Here is a 15,962-nt window from a genome sequence, read left to right on the forward strand (position 1 = left end):
AGGAAAACACAAATTAATTATCTGAAATACAAGTTGGTGCTAGAATCCTTTATTATGAGATACTACACTGTGTGTATGTATTTGCCTGTCAACTGATCCATCTCATTTCATCCTATCCTATCTTTAAAGAACAGCAGTAAGAGTGTCTGCAAAACCAGGGAGATTTTTGACAAATTTCCAATGATGACCTGGGCAGATTCCGCACAGGCCAAAAACAGTGCCCCTGGAACAGTAAAAACACAGTTCCAGGGGCGCTGTTCACATGGCTGCCGCCTCTGTGCTTTTTCTCCCCAACTGGGGGCACTGTTTTCCTGCCTCGCTCAATGAGCGAGGGATTTGGGAAACAGCGTTTGACCCACAGGAGTCGGAAGGCAGCATGAGCATGCCTCCTCATCCCTGCAGAGCTGTGCAGGGAGAGAAGGTAACTATGGGGAAGGAAAATGGAGGCGCCGAAAAGCGGCGCCTCCAACCCGGTGCCGTTTGCGTGGTGCCAGCAGGGAACGCTGTTTCCCAAATGTCTCACTCATTGAGGCAGAGAGAGAAGGTAAGTGTGGGGAAGGAAAATGAAGGTGGCTCTGTGTGGAGGCACCTCCGTGGGCCGCAGCCACTCTGGGGCTGCTCAAACCTCACCATGCAAACAGCCCCAGGGCTCCACCGGCATCATATATGCCTGTGGGACGCTGCTTCCCTGGCCCGTGTGGAATCCGCCTAGGTATGGAAAATCAGTATTTTCAAGAACCAGACTGTCCCAAATTAACTAATCTCAAATTATTTTAATAAACAATATTATACCATATCCTACTCCATAGTGTTTGGGTATATTCTTTCCAATAACAGTTTTATATATATATCAAGAAAGTAGTCATCCAACCCTTTCCTGACATTAACTGGGATTGCAAGAATCCCTTCCATTACCCCAAGAAGCTTCTGTGTGAGCCTGGAAAACCTGATGAGCTTCCCTTCTATCAGTTGTTTTCATATAAGATGGAATGCTGCTCTGGAAGGCAAAGGGTTGTGGAAAGAAATGGAGGCTGTAAGCCCCTGTGCATGGGCAGAATACCTTGTTTGGATCCTAGGCAATATTTAAAATAATGTCACAATTTCCTCCAGGTTTGAAAATAATGAAAATCTGAAAACTATCATCTGCTTTAAGAACAACATAAGAACTTTAATTATAACTACCGTCTGTGTGAATTTTATTCTGAATGGTACAATGTATTTCTTATCCCGGAAAGGCAATAACACTTAAATTTTAGAAATCCGGTAGCATGGAGGTAAGACATGCTCTGTGAGCTGGAAGCACCCACTTGTGTCTGACATTTAAATCAAAGAGAATTCTTGTAAAATGGAGAATATTCCTTTTATTCAAGTCATAAGGGTGAAGTTAAAGACAGGAATGGTTTTGATTATATAAAGTATTGTCAAAGAAAGTTGACCTTTTTCATTAAAATATGATATTTTCCTGCTCTAAAAGTTATATTACTGCTCAAAGGAAAACCATCTGTAGAAGGCTGAAGGTTGAGAAGAAGTTATTTGCCAACTGCTGCAATTTCTAAGCTCGCCTGCTTGGAAGTAAAGTTCTAACAAAATCAATACGGTTTCCAAATAAATGTGTTCAGGGCCAGAGTGAAAGTCAGACAGCCATCAGGTAGAACTCCAGATATACCACTTCAGCCATTAATACAGACATTTTATCTGGACTACGCATAACAATGATAGAAACAATACCTATAAACCATTAATAATTACATTCAAAATACACACAGGAAATGTCGGTCTTCCGGTAGCAAAATAAATATTAGACGTTTTAAACATTTTCCATTACACTAAAATTCTTGCAGTTGTTTTCACAAGGCTTCACACTGTGCAGTTGGAAACAGTGGGCCACTACCCACTTACCTCACTAAACTGCAACGCCGCTGCGACCCCGCAATGAAAAGCCTCCGTGGCTTCTGACAACGGAGACATTTGTTCCCCACACGTTTGCAATTCTTGAAATAACGCGGGCAGCAAAGAGCGGGAGTTCCGTTGCAATGAGGGGAATGGAGCGCTCCGATTGGCCGTCGAACGTGTGCGTCATGAGTTACGTGAAAGTGGCGGCCAGCCGAGGGCGGGTCTCCAGTGTGATTGGCTGGGAAGAGGTTGTTTATGATAGGTTACGCCTGAGACGGATGAAGTGAGAACGTCATCAAAGAGGCGCTAACAGCCCTCTATTAAGACGTCGGCACATGCTGACGTCAGCAGTAAATCGTTGGCTCTGCGCTTTTCTGTGGAGACACGTGCATCAGCAGTGTTTGGAAGTGGAAAGCAGAAGCCAGCTCGCTCGCCACGCCTCTTGTACTTCCTCATTCGGCTTTCGGCGCCGACATTTTCCATTTGCTCGCGGCACGTGGCTTTAGCGAACAAGTTGAGACAGTGGAAGACGTGGACTTCGACTGGGTGGCCGTACCGCCGTGTCACCACATCATCACTACGCGACACTTTGTAGACGGGGGACACCCCCACTTAACAAGATGGCGCTCCCTGTTCCCTGATTGGCCGTGAGCTGCACGTCACAGCGAATCAGCCGCTGCCAGTCAGCCGGTAGGTTCCCACAACCCCGCGGCACCCGCGGGGTTTTTAAAAAAGTTGCTCTTTTTAGCGGAGCTAATTTGCCGCGCAGCCAGGAGGCAGGAGAGAGGTAAATCCCTGGCAGCCGCGCAGTGAGCGCCGGAGATGTGGGGAGCGTCCAGGACCCCCGTGGCTTTTAAAGAGGTGACCCCGCGGCTTATGGTGAGTGGATAGTGACCCCAAGTGGCTGAAATCAGGCACTGCTCAAGCTGCAAGGACAACTACTCAAAACTACCTGTTCAATAGGTACTTTTGATTTAAGTTCTAGCCTTAAAAATAACTTTTACAACATATATCAATGGTACAGACCAACAGACCAACAAAATGTATAAAAAATGTTTTAAATCAGTATTGGAAATGTGAACAGCATGAAGGCGCATTTTATCATCTATGGTAGACTTTTAATATTTTGGATACAAATTCAAGTAATAATATAGAATATTTTAATGACTAATATATAAATGAAATCCGAGATGTATTTTTTTGGGGGGTGGGGGGTATGGACAGTTGGTTTTGAAAAAAATGTGGAATTCTGTTTTTATGTGTGGTATCAGCAGTGAGGATATTATATGTGCAAAAACTGAAAACTTCATCCATACCTATGACAGAAGTCTGGCTTGTGAAACTATTGGACTTGATGGAGATGAAGAAACTTACATCTTTGATTAGAGAAAATAACTTATCTAAATTCATGGATAATTGGAAATCCTTGATGGAATTTATGCTTAAAACAGAAAAAAATGTGTTGTTGATTTGTGGCTTTGAAGAGTAAAAGATCAAGGGAAAGGATATAAGAGAGAAAAGTGTGAATTGTTTTAATGATATTAACTGGGGGTTATTTTCTATTAGAGTCACAACTAGGGCTTGGTAAACATTTAAATATGATTATGTTTGGTGCAGAGGAAGTCAGGAACCCTTGTGTGTTTTCTTCCCTTTTTGGGGGATTATGATTTTTTTTTGTCTTTAGGATATTGGTTTTTTTATGTCATTTAATGAGTCTTAATAAAAGGTATTCCATTAATATGTACTTTTGATTCTTCAAAGCTGTGCTTCATTTAACAGACGTGGTAATGCAAATATGAAAATATAAACAAGAACAATAAATGAGACATTAATTTTTATGAGCCATAGAAGGGGAAAATACAGGCATTTGTATCAGTCATTCTCTTTGCCCTTCTATGCCTACTATTTATGTATGTATGTATGTAGGTATGTATGTATGTATTTATTTATTTTATTGTCAATTTTATATACTGTAAACAACACAAGACAATAACAAACAGATGGAGCACATAATAAATTACAAATTATAGATAAATAATATAGGCTCCATTAATCATAATATTACTAAAACCCATTAAAATACAGCGTTCCATACAGAATACAAAAATTCCGGTATCCAAGGATGGAGTAAAATGGTGGGTCTCATTGATGTAACAAGACCCAGGATGTAAGGAGAACAGAAAGCTCTTTGAAGGCAGCTTCTATTGGGGAAAAAGCATGAGGGGAAATTAACCTTTCTGTGCCCTGCCACGACTTTTTAAATGTCAGAAGGTGTGGTCATTGACGTAGTCCCCACAATCCCAGGGGCACAGAAAGCAAAGGGGAACTGTTGCAGCAGCAAAGCTCCCTGGAGTGAGTGTAAAAGCATTACACATGGGCGCCTGAAATTTGGAGTCAAGTGGGAAGCAAAATCCCAACGCCCCTCCCCTTTCTCCAGCCCCCAGCAGGGACCCCCCCCCTCACTTACTTCAGAAAACAGAGCAGGCTGGAGAACAGGCCCTTCTGTTCTGGTGGGAACTACCTTTCCCAGGGTTTTCTAAAGTAGTAGCAAGTAAGTGTGGGGAAGAGAGGCTTCTTGAGGCGAAGCTGATGTCAATCCCAGCATGACCCCCCCTAAGCTCCCCATACTCACTTCTTTAGGGAAAACTGAGCAGGCTGGAGAACAGGCCTTCCCTGTTTCAATTGGTAGAACTACACATTTCCCCAGTGACGACCCTGGGAAATGTAGTTCCTAGAGCTAGAACAGGCAATAGCCTGTTCTCAACTCTGCCTCAGTGCCTAAGGAAGTGAAGAGTGGGAGATATAAGCGCGCCCTTGTGAAGCAGGTCTTGAAAAAAAAAGCCAGAGTGCGCACTGGGCGCACTCTGGCCCAGCTACGCCTCTGAACTGTTGAGACAGTTCTGCTTCCAACTGCATTTTAGAAGTTGCTGTTCTCTTTGCCTTTCCTAACAAACAAAGCTGTTACTCTCTTTTACTTTCTGAATACTGCTCCAGTCACGTGTAGGAATCCAAAATTAGGGTTGGACATGCACATGCCTACATTGTTTTCCAGGTACCGGTAATTAGTTTTGGTCCTAGTGAAACAATGTGGAAACTAACCTTGTTAGATGAGGTGACAAATATGTAATGTGTAACATACAAATGAATATTGCTTATAAGGAATGAGTCACAGCCTACACAGCAAAAGGTATTTCTCACATTTTACTCTCTAAGTGCGCTATATTAAGATAAGTTTCCCATGGTGCAAGAATACAGTACTAGACAACGGATCTGTTCTATGAAGATAATTTTCTTTTTCAATATAAGGAGCTTCCCCCAACGCAAGACACAGAGCAAGGTCCTCCTGCTGGAGGAAAGCACCTCTGCTAGTAGAATGCATAGATGAGTTCAAACCCCACACATACCTGCTTAGCCATGTTTTCTACAAATGTTGGTGATCTTTCCCTTAAAAATGTGACAAGGTCTTTATATATGTCACTCTTTCTCTCATAGTTGATTTCATCCCTTTCTTTTTCTCTTCCCTGCAGAAACAGCAAAAGTTGTTTTATTCCAAAAATAACTTCCCAAACACCAAAAGTTATTTTACGGCCTTGCACGTTCTTGAAACACAAGCAACATTTCACTCAATGACTTAGTGAGGTTCATGCTATTGTCTACATTCAAAGTGGGTACAGCTGGCCCTTCAATATGAGCATCACAACAACATCAAGATTATTCAAGTTTTGGCAATTACATATTTCCTTTACTTCTCTCAGCGGCAGTTTCTGTTACAATAGCACTACTAAAGAAATATTCTATCTGCCAATGACTAACACTGAGGCCCCTTCCGCACATGCAAAATAATGCACTTTCAAACCACTTTCACAACTGTTTGCAAGTGGATTTTGCTATTCCGCACAGCTTCAAAGAGCACTGAAAGCAGTTTGAAAGTGCATTATTCTGCATGTGCGGAATGAGCCTGATACACTACAATCATTACAACCATCAAGGAAAGAGACTTATTTTCCAATTCGTATATTGGACTACAAACAGCATAACAACAGTACAGGATAGAACAGGTAATACAAGAGTATGAAATAAGTTAAATGCGCACAAAACTTGCTATAATTGTTCATTGCCTAGTGACTGAAAAAAAGGTGGAAACAATTGGACAGCATGGTACCTTGCATATGGGAGAAAGTTAGTATGATGACACAATTTCTGCACAGTTTGAGTAATCGCTATGGCTAAATCAAAGGAAATGTTCTGTGACTTGCTTCTATAGGCATATTATAGGCCAAATCGCATGTATGTCATTGCAGTTCACATTTACCCTTGGCACTTGGCTCAAAGGTTCAATTAGAAATACTAGGATCATGATGCCCACCAATAGGATTAGGAATTGTACAACTTTCATTTTTTTTAACATTCTAGCCAAAAACAATAGAACCAATATTACAATGATTTGCCTTTGGGTGTCTTTATTACTTACTCCATTTAAAAACACTCCTGCCGTGCTGCACGTGACATACATAGCGTCCGTGTCGCGTGGTTTAATCACCAAGTAGCAAATTTCTCCATGAACTTGTCTCCATGGTGGGGCACGACATCCATTTGAAAATTCATAGTCTGTAATTAAACAGTAGCAGTGTTTTGGGCCATGTTTTTAAATTGCATGCTAGTAAAGAAGCATAAAATAAATTCTAATTATAATATTATATAAAGGAACCACATAATCTAGAGATCCTTATTCAGTCACTTTGGGGCGGGTGCAATATGCAGCGCGAAGGGTTTGTGGACAAAGGTCATGCACAGTTCCCAAATCACAGGCTATCTGATAAAGCAGGTTTTAATGGCCTATGAAAACTTAGGACAATAAATGTACTCATATTTGAGGTGTCAAAGAATTCACATTGAACTATGGGAGTCCTGTAAGGAGACTGAAGGGGGCTTACAAGCTCCTTTCCCTTCCTCTCACCACAACAGACACCTTGTGAGGTAGGTGGGGTTGAGAGTTCTGAAGAACTGTGACTCACCCAAGGTCACCCACCAGGAATGGAGGAGTGCGTAAGCACATCTGGTTCAACAGATAAGCCTCTGCCACTCAAGTGGAGGAGTGAGGAATCAAACCTGGTTCTTCAGATTAGAATTCAGCTGCTCTTAACCACTTTACCACACTGGATCCTTCTAGGGCAGTGGTACTCAACCTGTGGGTCAGGACCCCTTTGGGGGTCGAACGACCCTTTCACAGGGGTCACCTAAGACTCTCTGCATCAGTGTTCTCCATCTGTAAAATTGATAAATGTTAGGGTTGCGGGGTCACCACAACATGAGGAACTGTATTAAAGGGTCGCGGCATTAGAAAGGTTTAGAACCACTGTTCTAGGGCACCATCATTTAACCACGATTACAACTACATCTATCTTGAATATGTAATAATGATTAAGTAACCAGAGACATGAATGAAGAGCTTGGACCTGATGTATATTCCAGCGATTCAAGGACTGCATCATCCCTTGCCCCAGAGAAACGCTTAAGCAGTTCTACTTCATTTTTCACAGCAACAGGAGTTAATCTCACTTCTCTGTAATTAGGATAAAGTAGTTACATTCTAATAGCTGAGCAGATAGTTACATAATTCACTGAGGGGAAAACCAGAAGAAAATGTTGAATTTTTCTTAAACAAACCAAGTTTATGTCCAGCATACAGAAGACTGGAAATACACTTCCTTTTTACTGAGACTTGCATGTACTTAAAAAAAAAAGTTGAATGACAACATCTCATTGGCTGTACTCCAGAGATCCCTTAACTTCCTCAGACTTGTAATAAATAGGACTGTAAGCATTAACAGGTTTAATGGAAAGGTTACATGACTGAAATTTCAACAGTGCAATCCTAAACTGAGTTACACCTTTCTAAGCCCACTGCCTTCTGTGGACTTAGAAGAGTATAGCTCTGTTTAGGATCACACTTTAAGTTTATTAACTGATAGGAAACATTTTTATGCAGCAGCAATGAAACTGAAGGAGCCATTCTGCAACGTATGACTGGAACAGGTAATGAAAAAGAAAATCTTAATGATGCCGGTCTTTTTTGTATTGTGCTTATAACTCTTTCTTAAATCTGAACAAGAAAGATGGATGATAAACGCAGGAAATAATGACCTTTTCCTCAAATAACAAATGATAGCCTTTATATATTATGATGTAAATTACCTAACACTTCCTTCAATATCCTCAAAAAGGATATTTATTGACATATTGGTAATATGTGTTTACATTTAGAAGCTAAATGATCTATGAACAAAAATATTTTTAATGGATGAACAATCTTGCAGAGTCAGGTGTAGCCAACCTTGCTAAACATGGTTCTCCTCATTTTTGCACCCAGCGGAAATTTGTCACGTTTAGGTAAAGGAAAGTGTAGTTCCCCATACAAGCACCAGGTCATTACTGCCCAAGAGCTGATATCATATTACGACACTTACTAGGCAGACTATGTTTATGGGGTGGTTTGCCACTGTCTTCCCTATTTGTCTACACTTTACCTCTAGCAAGCAGGGTACTCATTTTACCAACCTCAGAAAGACTGAGTCAAAGACTGAGTCAACATTGTGCTGGTTATCTGAAACTGACTTTCATCAGGACTGAACTCAGGTTGTGAGCAGAACTTTGACTGCAGTACTGCAGTTAACCACTCTGCACCACGGGGCTCTCTTTTCATGTATATATAACAGCATTTTATTATTTTACATCATTTGTACACCATTTTTCTCTTTAATGGTGACCCAAAACAGTTTACATTGTCCTCCTCTCCTCCATTTTGTCTTTACAACAGCCCCATAAGGTAGGCTAGGGTAGGACAGACCAAGGTCACCCAGCAAGCTTCCATCCAGAATGAGGATTCAAACTTGCATCTTCCAGATCTTTGCTACATTCACTGGCTACGTACATGTCTGAATTGCAAAAGTATAGAAAACTGCCAATTACTTGCCCCAATCCTGAGAAACCATTTAATAACTTCCATTTTTGCAAAACTGTCAAAATCATCCTAATATCATTTTGGGGTTCTGAACAAAGAACTGCTTTAGATTAACAGAAGAACAGTAAAACCTCATTGGCTGAAAAGCAAAATGCTCCATTTGAAATATACTCACTGTGAAATCTGTTTCAAAGAGCTGTTGAGTAGTTGCATATCCAGTTGCTGCAGAAGGAGGGAAATTTTCATCTTAATTTCATTATCAGCAGCATCATCTTTTTTCACGTTGTCTAATAAACGAAGCATGGTCATGTCCTCTCCTTCGATCGTCCCATATCCAGGGCCAAGAACTTTCACAATGGGATCTCTGTTGACTGCAAGCATTAATATTCGTGTAAGAAATTTGAAAGAACATCACGTTAGGACATGTCATGATTTTAAAGGTTGGCATTGTCAAGAAGTAAGTATTTATGCAATGGGATGAATGAAAGATATTTTAATTAAGAATTTTCTGGTTTAAGGATACTGTTGCTTGTTCGAAACCAAGAGGAACTGTCCTTCCTGTGGGATTCTACTAGCAATTCTTACAGGACCAAGAACGGAGTAGAGCAGTACCAAACCCTGATTCTGATCCAAATAATAGAACAGATAGACAAAACAATATGGGTGGTGAGATAATCCCTGTGTAGAGCAGAAAAACTGAAGTTTATAAGCAGACAGTCCTGAATGTCACAGGCTAATTCCCAGTTCACGCAGCAGTGACATTTACAGCATGCATACCAGTGTCTGTGTGATAAAGATTCAACTGAAATAGGAACAGAATAAAATATTACCTTCTAGGCATGCTTGTGCTTCTTTTAGCCGTTTTTCTGCAGCCACATACAGCAAACGAGACAGCTGTGCAAAGCTGCGAACTTTGATAGTTGATCCAGTGAGCAGGAGCAATGGCTGTCCATCTTTGTACGTTTCGTGGGACCGAACTGTTTTTGCACTAGAAGAATAAACACAAACAGACACGAAAACTTCTGAATGGACTACAGCTATGAAAACATTACTGAAAATCATGAGTAAGGCCAATGCAGAATTTGACAATATACAGACTTTGCTAAAGATACCAAGCGATGCAGTTGGAATTTGAGTAACAGAAAAAAAGGGGACAGAGAGTTTGAAATTTATGTCCGGAACTGTCTAATTTCATACAAGGGGACAGAATGGACAGAAATGGACTGAAAATCATACACCCAGTTCCTTCTCTTTCCTTTCTTTCTTGCAACATTAGTTGATTAGAATATAAATATATTGGAACTGTCTGGCTTTATTTTGCCTATGTAAATTTCTGACATGCTACAAAGTAATTAACTAACAATGACAACAGATAATATGATTAATATTTGCAAAACAGCCCTCATTACAATGGTAATGCCCAGGGCCCATATATTACAAAGGAAGTGGAATATCCAAAGTGTCTCCAGTACATATTTGTTCCATCCTTCTTCCAAAGAGCTCATCATGTCATATAGAGTTCTCCCTTTTCTATGCTATTCCAGCAAAACCCCGTGAAGTAGGCGAGGCTGAGAAACAGTGATTGATCCAAGGTCACCTAGTAAGGGTGTTGTGGGTTTTCCGGATTGTATGGCCAGGCTCCAGTAGCATTTTCTCCCAACGCTTTGCCTGCATCTGTGGCTGGCATCTTCAGAGGATCATCAGGAGAAAATTCTACTGGAACATGGCCATACAACCCGGAAAACCCATAACACCCTAGTAATTCCGGCCATGAAAGCCTTCGACAATGGATCACCTAGTAAGCTTTCATGACAGAGTGGAGGTTTTAAACCAAGTCCATCATTCCAACCACTATGCAACACTGCCTTTATCTAAACTCATCAAGGACATCTTCTGCTTACTAACCTGGATGTCTAATATAAGGAACGTATCTCATGCCCCTCCATGATTTAACAAGTGCTCCTGACATGACACACATAACATTGAATGGCAGCTATTGATATACTCAGGAAAAGGTATAAAGTGATGCACTTGGGAATGATCCTGGGGAGGAAACCCAGCTTCTATCGTAGCCCTCCTAGTCCGTTAATTCATAACCCATATTTTCTTCTCTCCTAGCAGTCTTGCTAACAGAAGTCCATTCAGAAGTTCATTTAAGGGAGGGAAAGAGAAGGCAACTACAGGTTGCTCTGAGACTCCTTAAAGGTAGAGAAAAGTGGGATATAAATAACTCTTTTGCTTCTTCTATTTTTCTCCACAGGTCATAATGAAAGCTAGTTAGAAATTTACAAAATTGGACACCCCTGCCCTTAAGTTTAATTTGATGGTCACACTAGGGCCGTACCCAAGAGTCCGCTTTTAGAGACATGGATATAGGTCTGACCTACCCAAATGCAAGGAATGCTTGAGAATAATGCAGCTTGCTGCCCAGCAAAGCTAGTTAGCTTTGGTTTATCCTATACCATTACCATGTTAAGGCCCTATCCATTACATTTTTTTCTCATCCTTTCTTACCTGACCTCATAGCCAGATTCAAATGCGGAAGGCTCTAGCTGTGTCCGCCATTCAAGTGGCTCCTTGAAGACAAAGGCTGCTTCTTGAGGGTGTTTGCTGCTAAAGTTTTCAGTAAACTTAATGATCTCATTAAGAAGAGATTCATTCAGTGGTGTGATTTCCAGTTTGCCCGTCCCAGAACCAGCACTAGTCCATTGAGCTGCTCTTGTCAGTGCCACGCCCATGGCAAAGTCTCACCTCACACACCTTGGCAAAGGGACAGGCCAAAAAACACTAGTTATTAAACAGATTTTAGAAAAAACTTGACTGAGTGACTCTGATAGCATTTACACATGGCATATACTACTTCCACAAGGCATATAGCTCTCATTGTCATTGCAGATGCAGAGGCATTCAACAGTGCTCCTGGAATCACTGGTCTTAAAGGGTTTCTGACAGAAATAAAACAAATCACTAGTCAGTAAGTAGATTTAAATCATGATTTTCTATATAAAGACTTTGTGTGTATAATTTTGGCTGGTATAATCTTAATATGCACAACCAGATTAAAGTTATTTTTAGAATAACTTTTCAGTTTTATGGTTATATTAAAATTATTCATTTGATATTACTATTAGAAATACAAAGATAGTTTACCTCACAATCCTGATACATAATTCCATGAGGGATGGAATGTCCAACAATGAAGTGAGTCCTACGTGCCCATTGGTAGGAAGTGCGTCTCCATGTCGACCTCACCAACAACGTCCCCCTTCCTCCATCTAGCCTCCACCCACCCCAACACCCAACACCCCCACCCGCAGGGCCCACCAGAAGCCCCCCATTCCGCCACCTGCCTCTCCTCCCTTCCTAGAGCTCATGATAGCAGGCAGGGACTTGGCCAGCACTTTCCCTTTCCCTTCCTAGAGCCCACTTTATGGCTTCCTAAAATGGGCTTTTACTGCTAGCAATTTCATAATTATTTATCTTCAGTTTTGTTCAAGTCACCAGGCCTTGCATTTCTTTGTTGCAGTGTTTGCATTTTCCATGCATGCCTGCTTTACCCATAGGTAGAGGAACCTCATTAAAATATTCCCACACTGGGTCTCTTTTATAGCCTGGTATCATTGTAGATTTTTTCCTCCTGGGAGAGAACAATATGATAAGCCTCATGTTATACATACAAAGATCCCAAGACTTGTGGGATATTTTACTGCAAGCCCCTCTCTCCACTTAGCTCCTTATACAGATCTATTCAACTACAAACACCCTTCTATTCATTGAACTTCTAGCTCCTTATACAGATCTATTCAACTACAAACACTCTTCTATTCATTGAACTTCTTGAAACTTAGCACCTAAGAGGTAAGTCATTAATTCTGTGTACATAGATTTGCAAAGGAAGAATGATATTAAGGTCTTTGTATGTTTATTTTATAACATTTTTATTGTGGAGGAGGGGTATGTTATCTCTGCAGTCACAAATTCACAATTTTGGGAACTGCAAAACCAAGTATCTATGTTAATACCAGCTAGATGGAAAAATTGCCCCCAATAGTCTTACAGAATCCTCAAGAAGGACTGGATTAATGGAATCCATTCACCAAAAAATTTAACCTTGCATGAATTTATAGCCCCATGCTACAGTAGGTTGCCAGATCCAGGGTGAGAAACTCCTGGAGATTTTGGAATGGAATCTGGGGAGGACAGGGCCCTCATTGGGATACAGTGTCACAGAGAGCATCCTCCAAAGCATTCATTTTCTCCCGAAAGAACTGATTTCTGTAGCCTGTAGATTAGTTGTAATTCTAGGGGATCCCGGGGTCCTACCTGGAGGCTGGCATCCCTTCAGGCTATAGTAGTGATACAAGCAAGTTAATCGCTTAATAACTGCAACAGTCTGGAATTGAGCTCTGACTCCGAGAGATTACCAAAGCCTATCTGGATGCTTCACAAAAAGTACTAGGCTTTACCACCCCCTAAAAAGGTGCAACGAATTGAGGCTGCAATCCTATACCTACTTAATTCGATGTAACCTCTACTGCACACACAAAAAAAGTGGAGCTTACTGACTTAGTAAACCTGCAGAACACTGTGCAGTCACCGACCGGGAGTTGATGGGGATAAGGGGCGGGTGGGGGGAGAGAGCAGCCTCCCCGGAAACCAATGCACAATGGACCTCAGAACCTTCTAGTCCGTGGAGAAAAAAATCCGAAAGATTTTAAAATACAAGTCAATTCCACATTTACACGCTCATTTTTCAACTGGCGATCCGAGGCAAAAGCCCTTCCCGGAACAAGCACTCACCCCACCCCTTGGAAAAAATCCTCTTCTTGCAGGCTTGGTACCTTTCATACGAGAGCCGGAATCCAGGTACCTGCCGTTGCCGGAGCAAGAGCGACGCGGTTACCATGGCGACAAGCGGGTTGCTAGGAAAGGACCGTAAACAATGCCCGCTGGAGGCGAACTTCTCTGCGCCCGCCCTCCCTATCTCCTCTGCTCATTGGCTGTTTCGAAGGTTCTCCCGCCTCCAAATAAAGAACCAATCCAGCCAACCGCGACACATCCTGGAGCATCTCCGGCTCCCGAGACTTCTTGGGCGTCGCGCTGAGGGTCATTCCATCACCCTCGTTCTCACCACATCTCTCAACAGTGCTGTGACCTTTCTGGCCAAATTTTGGTCGCCTTTGAAACCCCAGTTTATTTTCATTGTTGAATATATCCCACTCTGTGGAACCAAACAATGGTTAGCACAAGAGCCAGCCTGGTGTAGTGGTTAAGAGAACTGGGTTTGATTCCCCACTCCTCCAGATGAGCAGTGGACTCTTATCTGGTGAACGAGATTTCTTTCCCCACTCCTACATTTCAGCAGTACCTTGGGCTAGTCACCGGTCTTTGGAACTGTCTCAGCTGGACCTACAAGCCAGATGTTTGTTATGGGGAGAAAAGGGGAAAGGAGTTTGTGAGTCCTGAGTCTCCTTATAGGAGAGAAAGGTGGGGTATAACTCCAAATGACTACTCTTCTTCTCTTTATATATAAGTGATTCATGCTCTAGCTCAGGTTTTTTTTTAAAAAAAGCTTACGCTGGGATTTGTCAGACCTTTCAACAACTTTGGTACAGCACTCCAACCATCATGAAAATATTATTACTATATTGATTTACCATATTTCTATACTGCTTTGCTTGTTACTTAAAGCAAGCAAATTGAAGCTGACCAGAAATCTGACATATTAAAATAGTAAACACTGTTTTATGCCAAATCAGGAAAAAGCATCCCACCTACATCCACTGCCACATAAACTGGATGGTAAGACTTTTGTACAAGAGCAGCAACTCCATATATACGTGCCCAGAGTGTACTTGGCAGGGGCACAGCATTTTTCCCCCCAGGTTTGAACTACGCATAGTACACTACAGTTAACAACTGGATTTATTTATGTTATAAGCTGCCACCCTAACTGTTCGTATATAATTAAACATGTTTCCAAAAACTATTAGAATTAATTTTGGGCAAAGGGGAGTATTATGGACCCTGATCTTTTCCATGTGCTCTATTACTGTTGGCCCTGATTCTTAAACATATTCGCAGAATACCTTCCAGATGCCAGCCATCGATGCAGGTGAATCGTTAAGAGCAAAAACTACCAGACCACAGGCACACAGCCTGGAAAACCCACCACAGCCAGTCAATTTCGGCCATGAAAGCTTTCACGGACACATGAATACATTATTTTCTTTTGTTAACATACACAACAATAAATATTTATACAATTTTGAAATCAGAATTAAAATGTGTTAGAATAGCATTCCCCCAAAGGTCCATACCTCTCTTTTTAATTCATCAAGAGAATGTCATGATATCAAAGTAATGAATGTCATGATTTCAACTTGCAAGTTAAAAATATTGGAAAAATATAATTTTCATTTTGCTTCATCTTCTGCACATGCAGCAGTAGTGGTCTGATTGACAATACTGCAATATTTGTCCAGTTCCAAGCTGTTGCAGTTTTTGTAAGTGCTACTCTGTTGACCCAGAATAAAAAAAACAAATATAATATATAATACACATGAGAAGAAGCCAAGAATGATTGTTCTGGGCCCAGTACAAACTTGATCCAGTATAGGGGCCTAGAGGGTTGAGATTACAGAGATCAATTCCCCCTTGGCATTTAGGGGTCTGCAACCAGTGAAGCTCTGGAGGCTGCATCGCGTGCTCTTTCCAGCCTTATACTGGCGGCTGCAGCTTTGTGGCCTGGAGGAGTCGGAGGGGTAGAACGGGCAGTGTCCCTCCAGGAAAAGTGGAGTGGAGGGGCCAGAGCTGAAGGCTGATCCAGGAATGGGCTTTGAGGTGGTAGATCTTCAGGGCCGTGGAAAATGGGTCCAAATGGCTCTTTGAGTGGTAAAGGTTGCTGACCACTGCCCTGGCAGAAATGATAATTTCAAAAGAAGGACTCTACGGAATATTGTCCCTGCTGAGTACCCTCCTCTTCCTGTAGCTTGTCTTCCCTGCAGACCAAGCAAGTGAGATTTGTTCTTGTTATACACTTTCCAGCTTCCTCCAATTTTGTCAGGAAGACTAGAAACCCAGTGGGGTTGCCAGCTCTTGGTTGAGA

At 41.6% G+C, this 15,962-nt stretch overlaps 1 protein-coding gene across 1 annotated transcript in view; it reads right to left on the bottom strand.

Moving 5' to 3' along the window:
• Positions 1-13,778, bottom strand: part of ODAD2 (outer dynein arm docking complex subunit 2) — an 88,056-nt gene extending 74,278 nt beyond the window's left edge. The window contains exons 1-7 of the mRNA XM_048510337.1: positions 13,655-13,778; positions 11,369-11,614; positions 9,685-9,842; positions 9,030-9,225; positions 7,350-7,456; positions 6,365-6,501; positions 5,298-5,414 (exon numbers count right to left, since the gene is read on the bottom strand). Of these exons, the coding sequence (XP_048366294.1) occupies positions 5,298-5,414; positions 6,365-6,501; positions 7,350-7,456; positions 9,030-9,225; positions 9,685-9,842; positions 11,369-11,592 (939 nt within the window). The 5' untranslated portion in view covers positions 11,593-11,614; positions 13,655-13,778. The remainder of the gene's footprint in view (positions 1-5,297; positions 5,415-6,364; positions 6,502-7,349; positions 7,457-9,029; positions 9,226-9,684; positions 9,843-11,368; positions 11,615-13,654) is intronic.
• Positions 13,779-15,962: the final 2,184 nt, after the last annotated feature.

The sequence above is a fragment of the Sphaerodactylus townsendi genome, linkage group LG11, assembly GCF_021028975.2.
Source record: "Sphaerodactylus townsendi isolate TG3544 linkage group LG11, MPM_Stown_v2.3, whole genome shotgun sequence".
Classification (NCBI taxonomy): Eukaryota; Metazoa; Chordata; class Lepidosauria; order Squamata; family Sphaerodactylidae; genus Sphaerodactylus; species Sphaerodactylus townsendi.